General features: G+C 45.7%; 4 protein-coding genes across 6 annotated transcripts; all 4 read right to left on the reverse strand.

The window, feature by feature from the left end:
• Positions 1 to 1,365: 1,365 nt before the first annotated feature.
• On the reverse strand, positions 1,366 to 1,933 carry LOC108057863 (C-type lectin 37Da-like). The gene is made up of 2 exons (XM_017142319.2): positions 1,846 to 1,933; positions 1,366 to 1,790 (listed from the first exon to the last, which is right to left on the reverse strand). The coding sequence occupies exons 1-2, from the start codon at positions 1,931 to 1,933 to the stop codon at positions 1,366 to 1,368; spliced, it is 513 nt and encodes a 170-aa protein (XP_016997808.2).
• Positions 1,934 to 2,129: 196 nt separating this feature from the next.
• Positions 2,130 to 4,405, reverse strand: LOC108057861 (uncharacterized). The gene is made up of 3 exons (XM_017142316.2): positions 4,136 to 4,405; positions 3,639 to 4,075; positions 2,130 to 3,405 (listed from the first exon to the last, which is right to left on the reverse strand). The coding sequence occupies exons 1-3, from the start codon at positions 4,303 to 4,305 to the stop codon at positions 2,171 to 2,173; spliced, it is 1,842 nt and encodes a 613-aa protein (XP_016997805.2). The 5' UTR covers positions 4,306 to 4,405; the 3' UTR covers positions 2,130 to 2,170.
• Positions 4,406 to 5,404: 999 nt separating this feature from the next.
• On the reverse strand, positions 5,405 to 11,860 carry l(2)k05819 (transmembrane protein 94-like protein l(2)k05819). 3 transcript variants are annotated; one of them, XM_070218810.1, is made up of 10 exons: positions 11,577 to 11,860; positions 10,893 to 11,526; positions 10,120 to 10,834; positions 9,895 to 10,057; positions 9,169 to 9,265; positions 7,797 to 8,583; positions 6,475 to 7,622; positions 6,234 to 6,411; positions 5,928 to 6,174; positions 5,405 to 5,866 (listed from the first exon to the last, which is right to left on the reverse strand). In XM_070218810.1, the coding sequence occupies exons 1-10, from the start codon at positions 11,726 to 11,728 to the stop codon at positions 5,794 to 5,796; spliced, it is 4,194 nt and encodes a 1,397-aa protein (XP_070074911.1). In that variant the 5' UTR covers positions 11,729 to 11,860; the 3' UTR covers positions 5,405 to 5,793. The 3 variants fall into 3 exon arrangements, with proteins under 3 accessions (XP_070074911.1, XP_016997779.2, XP_016997780.2); XM_017142290.3 differs by having other exon boundaries at positions 6,475 to 8,583; XM_017142291.3 differs by having other exon boundaries at positions 6,475 to 8,583; positions 9,940 to 10,057; positions 11,577 to 11,859.
• An 85-nt stretch (positions 11,861 to 11,945) lies between these two features.
• Positions 11,946 to 13,632, reverse strand: LOC108057757 (E3 ubiquitin-protein ligase RNF8-like). The gene is made up of 2 exons (XM_017142159.3): positions 13,522 to 13,632; positions 11,946 to 13,461 (listed from the first exon to the last, which is right to left on the reverse strand). The coding sequence occupies exon 2, from the start codon at positions 13,372 to 13,374 to the stop codon at positions 12,466 to 12,468; it is 909 nt and encodes a 302-aa protein (XP_016997648.2). The 5' UTR covers positions 13,375 to 13,461; positions 13,522 to 13,632; the 3' UTR covers positions 11,946 to 12,465.
• Between the last annotated feature and the right edge of the window lie 86 nt (positions 13,633 to 13,718).

Consider the following 13,718-nt stretch of genomic DNA (forward strand, 5'->3'; position numbering starts at 1 on the left):
CAAGATTCGTAGGCAGCATACCAATTCCCTCTTAGATTGCGTTCAAAGAAGTAATAGCCATTTCCGATCTTTACAAATGGTGCTATATTAATATTTATATTACCAGGAATACCTAATTGGAATGCACAAAAATTATTTATCAACATTAAACACCTGGTAAGCACAATGTAGTATCCACCTTCAATAACATTAGATGTTATATTGTAGGCCGAAGACAGGAAAAATGCTCCCAAAAAAACACAGAGTCCAAGAAACTTTAAAAACATTTTGGCCAGATTGAAATGTCTTTTGGCGTTCCGATCCTTTTATAGGGTTTTCGCGTAGTAAAAATTAGGAAGTACTTTTAAAGATAAGATAAATGAGTATTAGTCGTTGTTCAATGAATATTCTCATAACGTATTCTTATCATCTTATCTTCTTAAGTAGGCTATAGCCGTTTTCACTGGAATCTTTATCGCAAGAGTCGTTACTTTACAGTAAAAATCAATAGATCTACTTAAAGTTAAATTGTCTTATTTTCAATTGTATGCTTTATTGTTCAAATGTTCGTCGATCATTTATAAGATTCATAACTATATTATCCAATGGTCAGTCTACCATACAATAAAACAAGCTGTTTTAGGTCGGGTGCCTGGCAAATATAGTAATAAGATTTTCCGCATCCATCGTCATTCAGCCCAATAGCTGTGCTGGATATCCACATATTATCGCAGTGTTCATTATTATTTTGATTGTTTGGCTCTCCAATGCGAAAAAGATCCGAAGAGATGCGTTGTCCGTTCGAAAACCAAATATGTTCACCTTGTTTCGCCAAGTCAGTGCCAGCAGTCCAAAATTCTTTACCCTCATTTGCTTTAAGAAGGTATTGATTAATCTCCTTCAACTCCTCCAAGTTATTAAACGCGACTAAATCGGCTTTCATTCGTCGACAAGACTCGTAAGCATCATACCAATTCTTTTGAACTTTATCTTCAATAAAGTAATAATTGGATCCGATCTTGACGAAGCCAAATACACCTAATTGGAATGTACATAAATTAGTCCTTAAACACAAAAAAGCTTGTAAATACAATTTAAGACCTACCATCAAAACCATTAGGTGCTATGGAGAGGCCCCCAGAAAGCGAAATTGCTCCCAAAAAAGCGCCGAGTCCAACTAACTTATACAACATTTTGAGCAAATTGTACGACTTTGGTGGGTACCGAACCTTTTATAAGTTTTTCGCGAAAGAAAAATTATTTTGAACAATAAGATAAAGACTATTGATTCAATAAATATTTTCTCACATTCAAATGTACCTAATCTTCGTTATTGAACTTTAATTAAAACCAGATAAAGTGACTCGGATATTAATTATGGTGGTGTTATTGCATCAGGTGTTTTTGCATGCAATTAATTGGCTGGGTTGCCTCGCAAATATAGCAATGAAGCATTCCGCAGTTCCCGTCATTCAGTCCAATCGTCTCGGATTCGAACCACAAACCATCACAGTGTTCCCCACCATCTTTATTGTCCGGCTGTCCTGGGCACCACAAATCAGAATACACGGGCTGTCCATTCGAGAACCACACGTGACTACCCTCCTCCGCCAAGTCAGTTCCAGATGCCCAATACATTACATCCGTTTTGGAATTCAAAATGTACTGAGATACCATATCAAGTTCCTCTACGCTTTCGAAGGTGACTAAATCTGCCTTCAATCTTCGGCACGATTCATACGCAGCATACCAATTCTTTTTAAGATTGTTTTCAATGTAGTAATAGCCGGATCCGATCTTTACAAATGGAGCTGTATTTATATTAAAAAATTAGGAATGCTTTGGTAAAGGATTTTTAAGACCCACCTTCAATAAGATTAGATGTTACATTGAAGCCCGTAGACAGGGAAATGGCTCCCAAAAAGGCACAGAGTCCAAGAAACTTAAAAAACATTATGGATAGATTTTAATAATTGTGGTTCAATACATCCCTTTTATAGATTTTTTTGCGAAAAAATAAAGAAGTACTTTTAGACGATAAGATAAATGTTTACTAAATTATAAATATTCCTATATCCTTATCATCTTATCTCCTTCGATAGAATCAATAATCAAATTTAATTAAAAATCGTTATTTATTTTGTGGTAAATTAAGCTTTTATTAGCCATTAAGTATTTAGTAGCGTCCTTATCAGTTCAAGTATTTCTGCCTAAAGCTATCGATGTGTTCCAGCACCCTGACCGTCATCTCGTTGATATACTCGTCCCGACCCTGTTCGGTGAACGGATCGGGAGCACTGCGTCGCGAAACGTAGTGATTGGGCAGGTTGACCTTGTGGCGACCGATGGACTTGATGATCAGCCACAGGATGTAGAAGCTGAACCACACGGTGAAGTACAGCGGAATGTACCAGAGCTTGCGGCCGATGTAGAAGTAGCTGTACTTCTTCACACGTGGCTCTGGTGGCGGCGGAGGAGGTGGAGGTGGCTCCGTCGGTGGCGGCGGTGGTGGTGGTGGCGGTGGAGGAGGAGGAGGCGGCGGTGGGTGGTGAACGTGGTGGTGATGATGCGGGTGATCGTCGTAAATCACATCCGGATAGGAGTCATCCGGGTAGGAGGGCTGGTAATCAAAGTGACTGGGGTAGTGATCGTGGTGGTGATCATGCACATGATCGTGATCCGGCGCATGGTCGTGATCGTGATCGTGATCCTCCGGCTTGGGAGCCGCCGACTCCGGGTGAGATTCCAGCCAGCCAGGCGGTGGTGTGGCATACTCCATTTGGGGATCGTACTTGTGATCGTCGTCGGGACGCGAGCCATCGTTGTGGAGCGCTGGTAGGGAGCCATCGTCGCCTCCACCACTGTCACCTCCATCTGCAGCGGGACCCATATCCATGCCATCCGCAGGAGCAGCACCGCCGGCATCCTTGCCTTCCTGATCCTTCGACGGTAGATTATCCATGGCACTGGCGGGCAGAACTCCAATCGTATCATCATTGCCGGGATCATCATCGGCCGGAGGAGATGCACTCGCCATGCTGGCCGCCGTATCCTTGTCACCATTTCCATTTGCCAGTGGTCCCGGGTACTTGTAACCCGAGAAGGAGGGTCCTGGATAGTTGTATCCCGCGTTGCTCAGTCCTCCCGATGCGGGTGGCAAGTAACTGGTCACGGTATCCGAAGGCAGGGCTGCTTTGGGATCCTGCGACGGCGATGGATACTTGGTGTTCAGCGGCGGAAAGGAGTAGGCATCGCTGGGAGCCACATAGGAGTTCACCGAACTCGATCCGGCGGCCACTTTGCCATCCTGTCCGTGGGAATGGTCATGACTGTGATCGTGACTGTGATCGTGATTGTGATTGTGATTGTGCCCCTTGAACAGATTAGCGGCGGTTCCTTCGCCAGGAGTGAAGCGATCACTGAATCCTAAGGATAAAGGAAAATAATATTATTTAAAAACTTGATATAAAACGATTGGTTAGACGTTTTTATAAGAAATGTATGATTAATGATAAGTTTGGTGCAAGAAATATATTTTTAATAAGTTGATTTCTCTATAGATCGTTTTATCCAAAACCTTGAGACTACTTTTAAATAATAACCTAATCTTTGGAAATTTCTAATTTAAATTACATTATTTATTTTCATGATAATGATACCTTTTTTATAACTGGGCCTCGATGATTGATAGCGAGATGGTTTTCGTGATGATGAGGAGTAGTAAGTGGGTCTACCTTGGGGATAAATACGGGTCTTTGAGGGAAGGGAGTTGTACTGCTGTGGCTTGCCGCCCCTCAACAACGGAGTTATCAGTTGGCCGAAGGGATACGCTGTCCTGTAATCCACGGCACGTCCTGTGGAGGCTCCTTCTATCACAGGATCCGGCTGGTCCTCTGATACAGGCGCAGGATCTGGAGCAGGAGCAGGATCACTGACTCTTCCCGTATCTAATGCAACCAAGGGGGTCACAAACACCGGGGAGTTGGTTGTTCCCTCGGGTTGATGGTTGTATGGAATGGGTGGCAGGGTTGTCGTGGATGTGGACGTTATCTCAGGAACTCCAGTGGTGGATACCACATTCTCACTCGAGTTGAAGCTGCGTAGGCAAGGATTCTCTAGAGACTAGATCACAAATCCTCAAGCACTATTCACTTACGTTTTCGGGAATATCAGATCCGTATTAAGGGCCTTGAAAATGCGTGGTCCCTGATCGTTTTCTGCTCCAGTGCCACTGACCAAAACTTGGGAGTAGGCTTGAATCCGGACACATCCAAGAAAGATACTGAGACACACCAGCAGCGCCCAATTGGCGCCTTCTAATGGCATCGTAAGATAATTTATCTGTATATCGTTTCAGGACACTTTTTCTATATTTCCTTATCCGCACACTAAACACTGAATATCCTTTTGGGATACTTTCTTCATATCCGCCGAAGATCGGAAATAAAGCCACCGTACCGTGTCGCGCGAAATCGTCGAATACAACGGAGCACTTGGATGACCATTGGTTTTATCCGACGCCGTACAGCCGAGTTCGTGATTTCGTTTTTTCATGACCCAGATTCCGGGCAAAAGGTGCTACTAGAAGTGATCTATATACCATCGATCTGAACGGGCAGAACAGCACTTTCATTTCGTCGACTTCCGAGGTGCTAATTATTTGTTACTCCACATTTCTGGTGGCATCTTCCGTTATGTGCTCCCGGCTGCCTGGGATGTGAATATCTGGAGTGTGGAGTGTAACTACACTTCTAATCCATGGCCATACGGTGGTCTGCTTATGTGGTTCGGGGCGTGTGGCTCCAATTTTGCAACTAATTAAGAACATTTCGGATCGTCAGGCATGTGGGGTACATATTGTCTTCCTACTTTATGACTTTTAATAGAAAAATAATAAAAATAATTAAATAATTAGATATTCCATAGACCATAGAAATTATTATTATACCAATAAATATTAAAAAATATTTTAATATACACTTAAACCCTTTTCAAAGAAATTACCTTCGATTAAAAACATTTTATATCATTCATGAAAAATCCAAAGAATTCCGAACCGGGCAAACATTCACATTTTTGGCGCCCCAAAGGTGTTAATTTTTAACGTAGCAGTCGTATTAATATATGTTCTATCACCTACTTCAAACGAATTCCATGTGTAACCCAAATTAAGAGATTTCTAGTACGAATCAAAGACAATAATATTTGTCAACTTCCTTGGCATGGATGTGGGTCAGTAACTGCGGCACTTGATGCAGCGTGCCTCTCCCAATTAGCACTTAGCAATTCAGGCGTGCTATATATTGTTTTCCCTACTAGTTCACGGCTCAATTTTAAGGCATCTGCAGATAACCAGTTCTGAGCAAGCCACTTTCCCAACTAGCCCATTCAAAATGACTGCAACTTTTACTTGTTTAAAGATGGGTTTTCAGTTTTACCATACATATATATTTCATACAATAATTGCAAGTCTTTTAAATGTTAGTACACAAAGTTATCGCTCATTGAAACAAGGAACTAGAAACAAACCGTTTTAGAAACAAGAATAACAAATGTGCTTCGTTACTCGATGGGGTTGGTGGGGTCACAAACTAAAATAAACACGTGGAAGTACAAGTGGGTAAAATAACCTAAAGACAAGTCAAACAAATGCTGGCAGCAGCAGCCACGGCTATGAATACCCCAATGGTTAGTCTGAATCGTAAAAGTAAGTAAAGAAGAAGCATGTTGAGTGATGGTGTTATATACAGCCTTGGCACTAAGTACATGTGTAACATTGGCGTCTTTTCGTTTGGTAAGTCTATGCCGTGATTTTTAGAAGGGCGAATTCATGCCCAATTTGGTGCCAAAGTCAAGACGCGCCCGACGCTGATATCGCGTGTTGACCCTAAAATAAACAAGATAAACAATTAATAATGAAGTACGACAATAATAAAGTTATAACCCACTTGTTCTCCTGGAACTTTGCCAGCTCACTGACAATCATACTCAGCAAACTTCCGCCAAATAGAATCAGCAAGGCCACCCACAGCCTGGGCAGCTGTTCCCAGAAATCCTCCAGAAACAGTTGCACACCGCAAATTACTCCGTGGAGGAGGACCAACAACAGGCAGGTAATAGCCCAGATACGATTGGAAAATGGATTGCGCTGCCAGAGCGCATGATCGCGATGTACAAATGTGAAAGAAATGAAAACTGAAATGATAGTAATAGCGTAAATAAAAGTTTACCAAAGTTACGTTGAGTTACTTTACCAAAATGTAGGATTATGCCTAGCAGAGCACAGCTTCGGGAAAAGTAAAGAAACTGATAGAAGGCCGGATCAGTTCCATCATCATCATTCTCCTCGAGGTCTAACACAGGTCCCTCTGTAGCTTCTGTAACTTCCGGTTTTAATACAGGGTCAGCTAAGAACATCCAGTGGGCAACGAGCTGTAATAAATATTAATTGACACCTGTATTCTCTTCTTATACTTTAAACATATCACAACCTACCAAAGAAACGACAAGAACGATAAACTTGCAGCCATAGCACCACATGACAAAGGCAAAGGCCCGCGTGTCGTAGTCCGTTTGCTTTTTGCTAGTTGCCCGATTCATGATCTTGGGATCCACGTCAATGTGGGCAAGCGAGATGGCTATTAGCGGCACCGGCACGCACATCAGATAGATGCCGAGCAAGGGGGTAAGAAGCGGCGGCTGCGAGAGGCACGCGCACAGCACGTTCAAAATGGAGATGGAGCCGGCGCAGCAGGCCCAGTACTGGATGCAGTTCCACAGGCCCAGCGAGAAGCGACGTGACAGCTCAATTATGGCCACCAGCGAAAGCGGGTCGTCGCGGCAAACGGCAATGGAACAGGGCAACGAGTTTAGCAGCCGGCTCAAATACAGAGGAGATATGGTGTGTGCCGGCGTCTGCATGGCGCATCCCTGAAGGCCGCCCTCCAGCAGCTGCTCATCGTCGTTGGCCTTGGTTTTCCCTGCCTGCCGCTGCCACAACAGCTTGTTGTGCTGGATATTGGCTTCCGTGTAGGCGTCCACATCCTGGCACACCTGCGGATACAGTGGCTCCACGGCTATGCTGCAATCGGCCTGCAGGAAAATGTCCGCATTGGCGTTACTGGCCGAGCTGCCCAAACAGACGACGATTTCGCCGTAGGACTGCATGATGTCCAGCATCTGGCGCGTGGCCTCCGCCGAGCAGTCTGTGAAAAGAGAAACCTGCAGCGGAACGTTGTCAACCTGCTCCAGATGAGGCCTTATGTTCTCGATGCCCCTTGGCAACTTTGCCCTGTTCGACATGTCAAAGTTGATGGGTGCACTCTGATCTGTGCTTTCGGTGAGAGTGCTTAAGGAGCGGCAGTTCTCGTCCATGGCGGAGTCCAGCGAATGGCGCTGCTTGTGCTTGCTGGGATCGGTTTCCGGCTCCAATTCGGAATCCCCGGGAAGATTTCTCTTTGGGGAGTTATTCTGCGAGCTATCCTTGCTGCCCTCGCCCTCCGCGGATTGGGGATCGTCACTCACATTCAGTGGATTGCATTCATCCGGATTGGAAATGGCACCGGGCGCTGAAGAGCTGAGGGTTTTCGAGGACTCCAGATTATTGGGCGGCCCCAAAAGATAACTTATTTCTGGGCCGTCACCTACAATTTCAGTGGTGTTAGCAGCAGGTATGGATTCGGATTCGGATGCGGGTGCGGTGGGCGATATGTACATGACTTTGGCACTGGGATGATGGTTGTTGGTCTCATGGTCTGTTGTGGTGGTTGTGGTGGCGGTGGCAGTGGTTGAGGTGGTGGCTTGGTTGGTTGGTTTACCAATATGTTCCGGCAGCTCCTTGGCCTTGGCAGTGACTCGATCCTTCTCGCCGTCCGGCTCCGGTTCGCTTAGCAGCGAGATGTGGCAGTTCCAGCCGGACTCGAGACCCATTTTCTCGGAGAAGACACGCGAGCGCAGCTCGTTCTCCTTGCTAAAGTGCACGAACCGGATGCAGGCCCGTTCCAGATGCTCCACCAGCCGGACTATATCGTTCTGCGCCTGATACTGCATCGTCACCATGCCGATGAACACCTGGTGGCACTGCATCTCGAAGCAGCCCTCCACATCGTTGCACTCCTCGTTATTGCTCTCCGAGAATAGCAAAGAATCCGTGCTGATGCTGTGGCTCAGCTTGACGTGGTGGCCGCCCTGAAAGTCGCAGTGCGTCTTGTCCACGTGCTGCATGCGCAGCTTCGACTCCGGCGGTAGCTCCAGATACAGGCACTCCCCGCCGCTTCGCTGGGGGCCACTCAGGGCTCCATGGATGCCATGCCGCAGAGGGCGATAGGCGAAGGCCGTGCAGTAGGAGGTCAGAGCACTGCGCTGGTAAAAGTCCAGAGCCCTCTTGCGATCCTGGGCGGAGAGTGGACGCAGATCTATGCCGTCCCAAAAGTCGTCGCAGCAGTCCAAGATGATATCCGCTGTTCCCTGCGTGAAGAGAGACAAATAGCCGCCCGGATTCTCGCGCATTACGACGGACAAGGAGTGCGGAAAGGGAACCTTCACCTTGGAGGACAGCTGCAGCTGCCGGGCGAAACGAATGTCCCTGCGGACGACATCAGGTTGCTGCAAAAATGGAGAAGATTTTTAGTAGCCATTGTAATACAGAATATATACAGAATAATATGTAATTCCGGAATTAGAATTAGAGCCCTGCGTGAATCATTCAATTTTTGTTTTATCATAGTATGCCATGAAATTGTTGATTTATTTAATTCAATTCTATGTGAAATAAATTGAATGTTTTTCTAATTCATTTCGAATTGAATGAATGAATAAATAATTTTAATGAATTTTTTGAATTTTCCAGATTTTTTTGTGTGTTTTCTTTTGAGAACAAAAAGTGGAACATTTTTAACAAATCAATGTTAACTGCTTAGTAAATAAAATTCGGGCAGATTAAATCACAAAATTTTGGGCCTTTCTTCTTCAAAAGAAATTGTTGTTTAAATTATTTTGGAATTCATGCCATTCATTAGTTCAATTCTTTTAAACTCAAAATTTAAATTCATTCAATTCTATTAAACTCAAAATTCTAATTAATTCATGTATTAAAAACAAAGAATTCAAAATAATTCATTGAATCCATTCATGCAGGGCCCTATAATGTATACAGAACCTTTACAAATAGCTTAGGTTTTCCAGACTTACCAAATGCCGGTAGCTGGCCAGTTGACCCTCCAGCGCGAACCGATCCGTGGCATGGTCGGTGAAGCCAATCTGCTTGGCCAGCTCGCAGAGGCAGCGTCTGTTTGTAGAGAGCAACCGATTAGAACTGGTTCCAACTAACGCTGGATGCGACGGCGGTGCGTGAGCATGCAGGCAAGCGTGGCGGGCGGGGGAGGTTGGCGGGAATGGGGCGACTATATTTAAGCGTTCTTGAATGTTTGTTACTCAAAATAGCATGCCAATGGGGATGGGGCGGGGGCGAGGAGGCAAAGGAGATCGATTTACGAGTACAAACAAATGAATATAGGTAGAATAATAGATACAAGGTTTATGTGTCGACTTTGCGGTTAGTTTAAAGGCTCGAATGGAATATGGGAAATTAAAGAGCAAAACGATTAAGGAATAGCGAGTTACTGGAAATCAAAAGTACTTTTTTCTTACGCTTGAAATTTTTAAATCATTACCAATCGCTTGTGTTTGTTTTGTGGGGGAATCGTCCAATTGGATTCAAAAATCAAAAAAACCCAAAGCAAAGACTAATTTGATCGGGCTGGCTTTGGATGCAATGGCATTGAATACCATTTTGGAGAAAATCATTAGACTATATAAGTAGTAGTTTTGCGGTCGAAGCAATCGACCCAATATATATATATATATATGATTTGGTTAGACAGAAACTAACGATGAGTATGGCAATGAACTACGTACCCATGCAAAAAGCTTTTACTCGACTCAATGAGTGCATACGCATACCGATTAGTCACGGGCACCAGATCTTTGTCGAGCATGGCCACGGCGGTTACATGGCCGCAGAACTGGGCGTAGTGCTCGTGGGTGAGCGGTGAACAGGTGTTTAGCAGAATGGCGAGGCCTAGAACAATGGGATAACGTTAGGAAGTTCACTAAATTTAGTTCGAGTTAGTTAGGTGTCACCCAGTGGCTTCAAGGACTTTATGTGCGCCTTCCACTCGTGGTCGTCGAACTCCAGCCGGAAGGGGCAGTGCTGGTCGTGCGTGAGATCCAGCACTTCTGCCACTATGCCGCGCTCCTTGTGATCCTCATCCACGTCCGGCACATCGTCGCTCTCGCTCGTCGACGACGACTGACTGCCGGCTCCATCCTCGCGCGACTCCTCGTCGGTGTTGTGCAGAAAGAATACCTTCTCGGCAGTGGGATTAGGCCACGACAGGATGCCCTTCTTGTCCACGCAGCAGAGCGCCGAAATGGAGCCCAGCACCTGGACGAGATTCGCTGAGCGCGGCAAGAGTTCACTGTCGCCGCGCCACAGCTGCATCCAGATGCGCAGCACGTTGGAGCGTAGCATCGAGACGTTCTGATAGTCGTACGATGGCGAATCCAGGTCCTCCTCGAACGATTTGCTTGTGCTCTTCTCCAGAACGGCCTGTGGCGTTTTCAGGAAGCACTGCAACCGCGCAATGCCCCACAGATTCATGGAGATCCACATGAGCGGAAAGATCAGCGGCAATAGCGGAACTATGGCCGCCGCCGAGGATTCGATGAGCACGAAGCGCCAGTTGTGCTTCTCGTCGGTGGGCAGGCCGTAGCCATGGAGGCGCAGTAGCCCCGAGATGAGCGTGATAACCAGGGCACTAATGAAGCCCCACTGCTGTATGTACTTGGTGACCAGCTAAACGAGGTAAACAGAGATAAGAAGGGGTTCTTAATTCTTTCAAAGATCTCCATACCAGATAGCGCTGCTGATTGTAGATGGTGGGCGGTCGCTTCAGGGAGTTTTTCAAGCAAACGCTTAGGTTGTCCAGGTAGGGTGTGCTCTCCAAGCAGCAGACGAGATCGGGCAGCGGGGGTCGGGCCACTGGCTTAACGGGGGGATCGCCATGCGGAGCGGCTCCATAGATTTCGTTAGCCGCAAACAGCTTGTTCGTCTCAAGTTCGCGGCAGGGACCGGGTGAAATGTGTCCCGGCCGCAGGACGATGTTATCTCCACGTACCAAGAGGGCCCACGGCAGGTTAACGATCTTGCCATCGCGATAGGTCCACTGCAGGGAAACGCAGGGCGACATGGGATTACTCAGATGCGGATAGTTCTCCGGCTGCCAGTCGTCGCTGAAGTGCTGCTCCGCCAGCTGCAGTTCCGCCAGCGCATGTCGCGTCTTCCGGAAGATCTCCGTGCGCCGCAGGTTGTTCTCCCGGACCACCACGAAGAGGTCCAGCGACAGGATGGCCAGCAGGCACAGGGCGGGCCACAGCATGCCCGTGATGAGCAGTGCTCCGCTGGCCAGCAGAGTGGCCCCAATGGACAGCCAGCCCAGTGGGCTATCGTAGCGCTTCACAAAGGCCGCCCGCAACTTTCGATAGGAGCTGTGGATTGCCTATTATCAGTACATATCAACGGATATGGGTTGACTCACCTCTCCGCGCCGTACAGCCGCTCGTGCTCCAGCAGCACCCGTTCAATCTCCTCATGCAGACGCCGCAGCGCCACCTTTGTGGTGAGACCGCGCTGCGAGTGCTCGTCCGGACTCGTCCGCTTTTCCGGACTTTCCGCCCGCTTCGCTGCCATTTTCCTCGACGTGCTCCTGCGACTGCAGTTCAGGAATTCGCGTCCGCCTACAGCATAGTTTCCAAAATTTGCGTCTGTTTAGATTTGGGTTCGCCGATCAAGTGTTCGCAACAGCCGTCGGCTGAGAGCACGGTCACTTTAGGGCAGAGATGCCATTCTAGCGGGTTTTGAGCTAAACCTAGCTTTTGTTCTTTTCTAGCTAGGTTTTAGATTTCTGATTTTAAACTTAATTAAGTTAACTAAATAATATTTAAATTATTTCTATTTGTTTAGGGCTTTCTTAAAGTAAGTATTTATTTTAATAAATTCACATCATGAAAACAAAAAAATTCTTAAATTCAGTTTTTAACGCTCTTCTTCAGATTTCAATTTGTTACAAAAGAAACTTTAACTGAAATGTAAGGAATTCTAAAGTAATAGCAACATAAAAATGAAATATTGTTAAATCGTCATTTCAGATGCGTACATGTTTGTTTGTAAACAAAACTTATAAAGCGAAAAGCGAGAAAAAATATTTTCTATAGCATAAGTTCGACATTATGCTTGCGTAGCATATTCTTGAGAAAACAATTTGCGAGAATTCGAGATGTACAAAAGGAAGCATTTCTTCTGTTAGGGGAATTTAACGAGCCCATTCATAAGTACATACTTTAATATGTAGTAAATAATAAAACAGAGCTTTAGAACTAAGTATTTGGAAATGAAAATTATAAAAATTCTGCTGCAACTGAAAAACATTACTGTGTTTGGTTGGGCATGACGTGACGACCAAAGATACGGCGAATATCTTGGGTGTAAGCTGCCTGTCGGCAAATCGGGCAGTTAGAACTTCGCATTATATAGCCTCGAATGCACGAGTCCCCGAATAGGTGGCCACATGCCAGCGAGACGACCCGATGGCCCCCATCCGAATCCCAGGTCTCCCAGCAAATGGAGCACGTAATGCTGTCCACATTGTTCTCCTCCAGACTCTCCTTCTGTGCCTCCATTTGTTGCAGATGCACCTGTGCCTGACCTTCGAGGTCCACGAGCAATTGGCGGCGCATTGCCTCCTTCTGGCAGATTTCCTGCTGCGACTCCGAAATGATGACCTGCATCGAGCGGATCTGCTGCTCCTGCTTAGCCACGGTTCCTTCATACCTGGCCTTCTGCTCCTCCAATTGCAATGCCATCCCATCACGCTCAATCGTGAGCTGTTCCTTCTGCGATGTTATGAACTTAAGGTCGTTAGTTAACTGGTCAATGGTCATCCCCTGTTCTTGATCTCGATTTACCAAGAAGAGGATCTTCTTCTCTGCTTCCTCCAGTTTGGCTTTCTGAGTTTGATAGTCGGAGGACAGCTTATCATTGGTCCTTTGTAGTTCCAGGCTGAAGACATTTAACTGGTCTATGGTCATCCGCTGTTCTTGGTCTCGATTTACCAAGAAGAGGATCTTCTTCTCTGTTTGCTCCAGCTTGGCTTTTTGAGTTTGGAAGTCCATCAGGGAGTTGAAAGTAAGCGTCCCCATTTGCAAATCCGTAATATTCCCGTCGGTTTCCCGGCAAAAATGATTATTCCACTGCAGCAGCCATTCAAATTGTTCTGCGGCATAGGCGTCTTCAAGATCGATCGAATGGTTTTGATTTGCCTTTATAGTACTTTCCATTGTAATTTAATTTTAGACAATTTTGATTTTTTGGGAATCCCTTAATTGGACTTGCAGTCAACTTTATGTAGGTATAGCGCAAAGTTCCTAGAAAGCAACATAATTAGATAGTATCGAAAATAATCCTTCGTATTCAAATGTACTGACCACAAATTGTATTACAATCAATTATTTTATAATGAAACAGACCTTTTCAAGCTCCTCCGACAATCAAAATGAAATACAGTTATGGCGGCTCGGCAGTTCTCGATTGTCGATAGGCGAATTTAGTGGAGGGGTAAGGTAATAATGCAACATAAGGTCACACTGTTAATTGGCGTTTTTTTTGAAAATAATTTTATTGA

This window comes from Drosophila takahashii, chromosome 2L (assembly GCF_030179915.1).
Source record: "Drosophila takahashii strain IR98-3 E-12201 chromosome 2L, DtakHiC1v2, whole genome shotgun sequence".
Taxonomy (NCBI): Eukaryota; Metazoa; Arthropoda; class Insecta; order Diptera; family Drosophilidae; genus Drosophila; species Drosophila takahashii.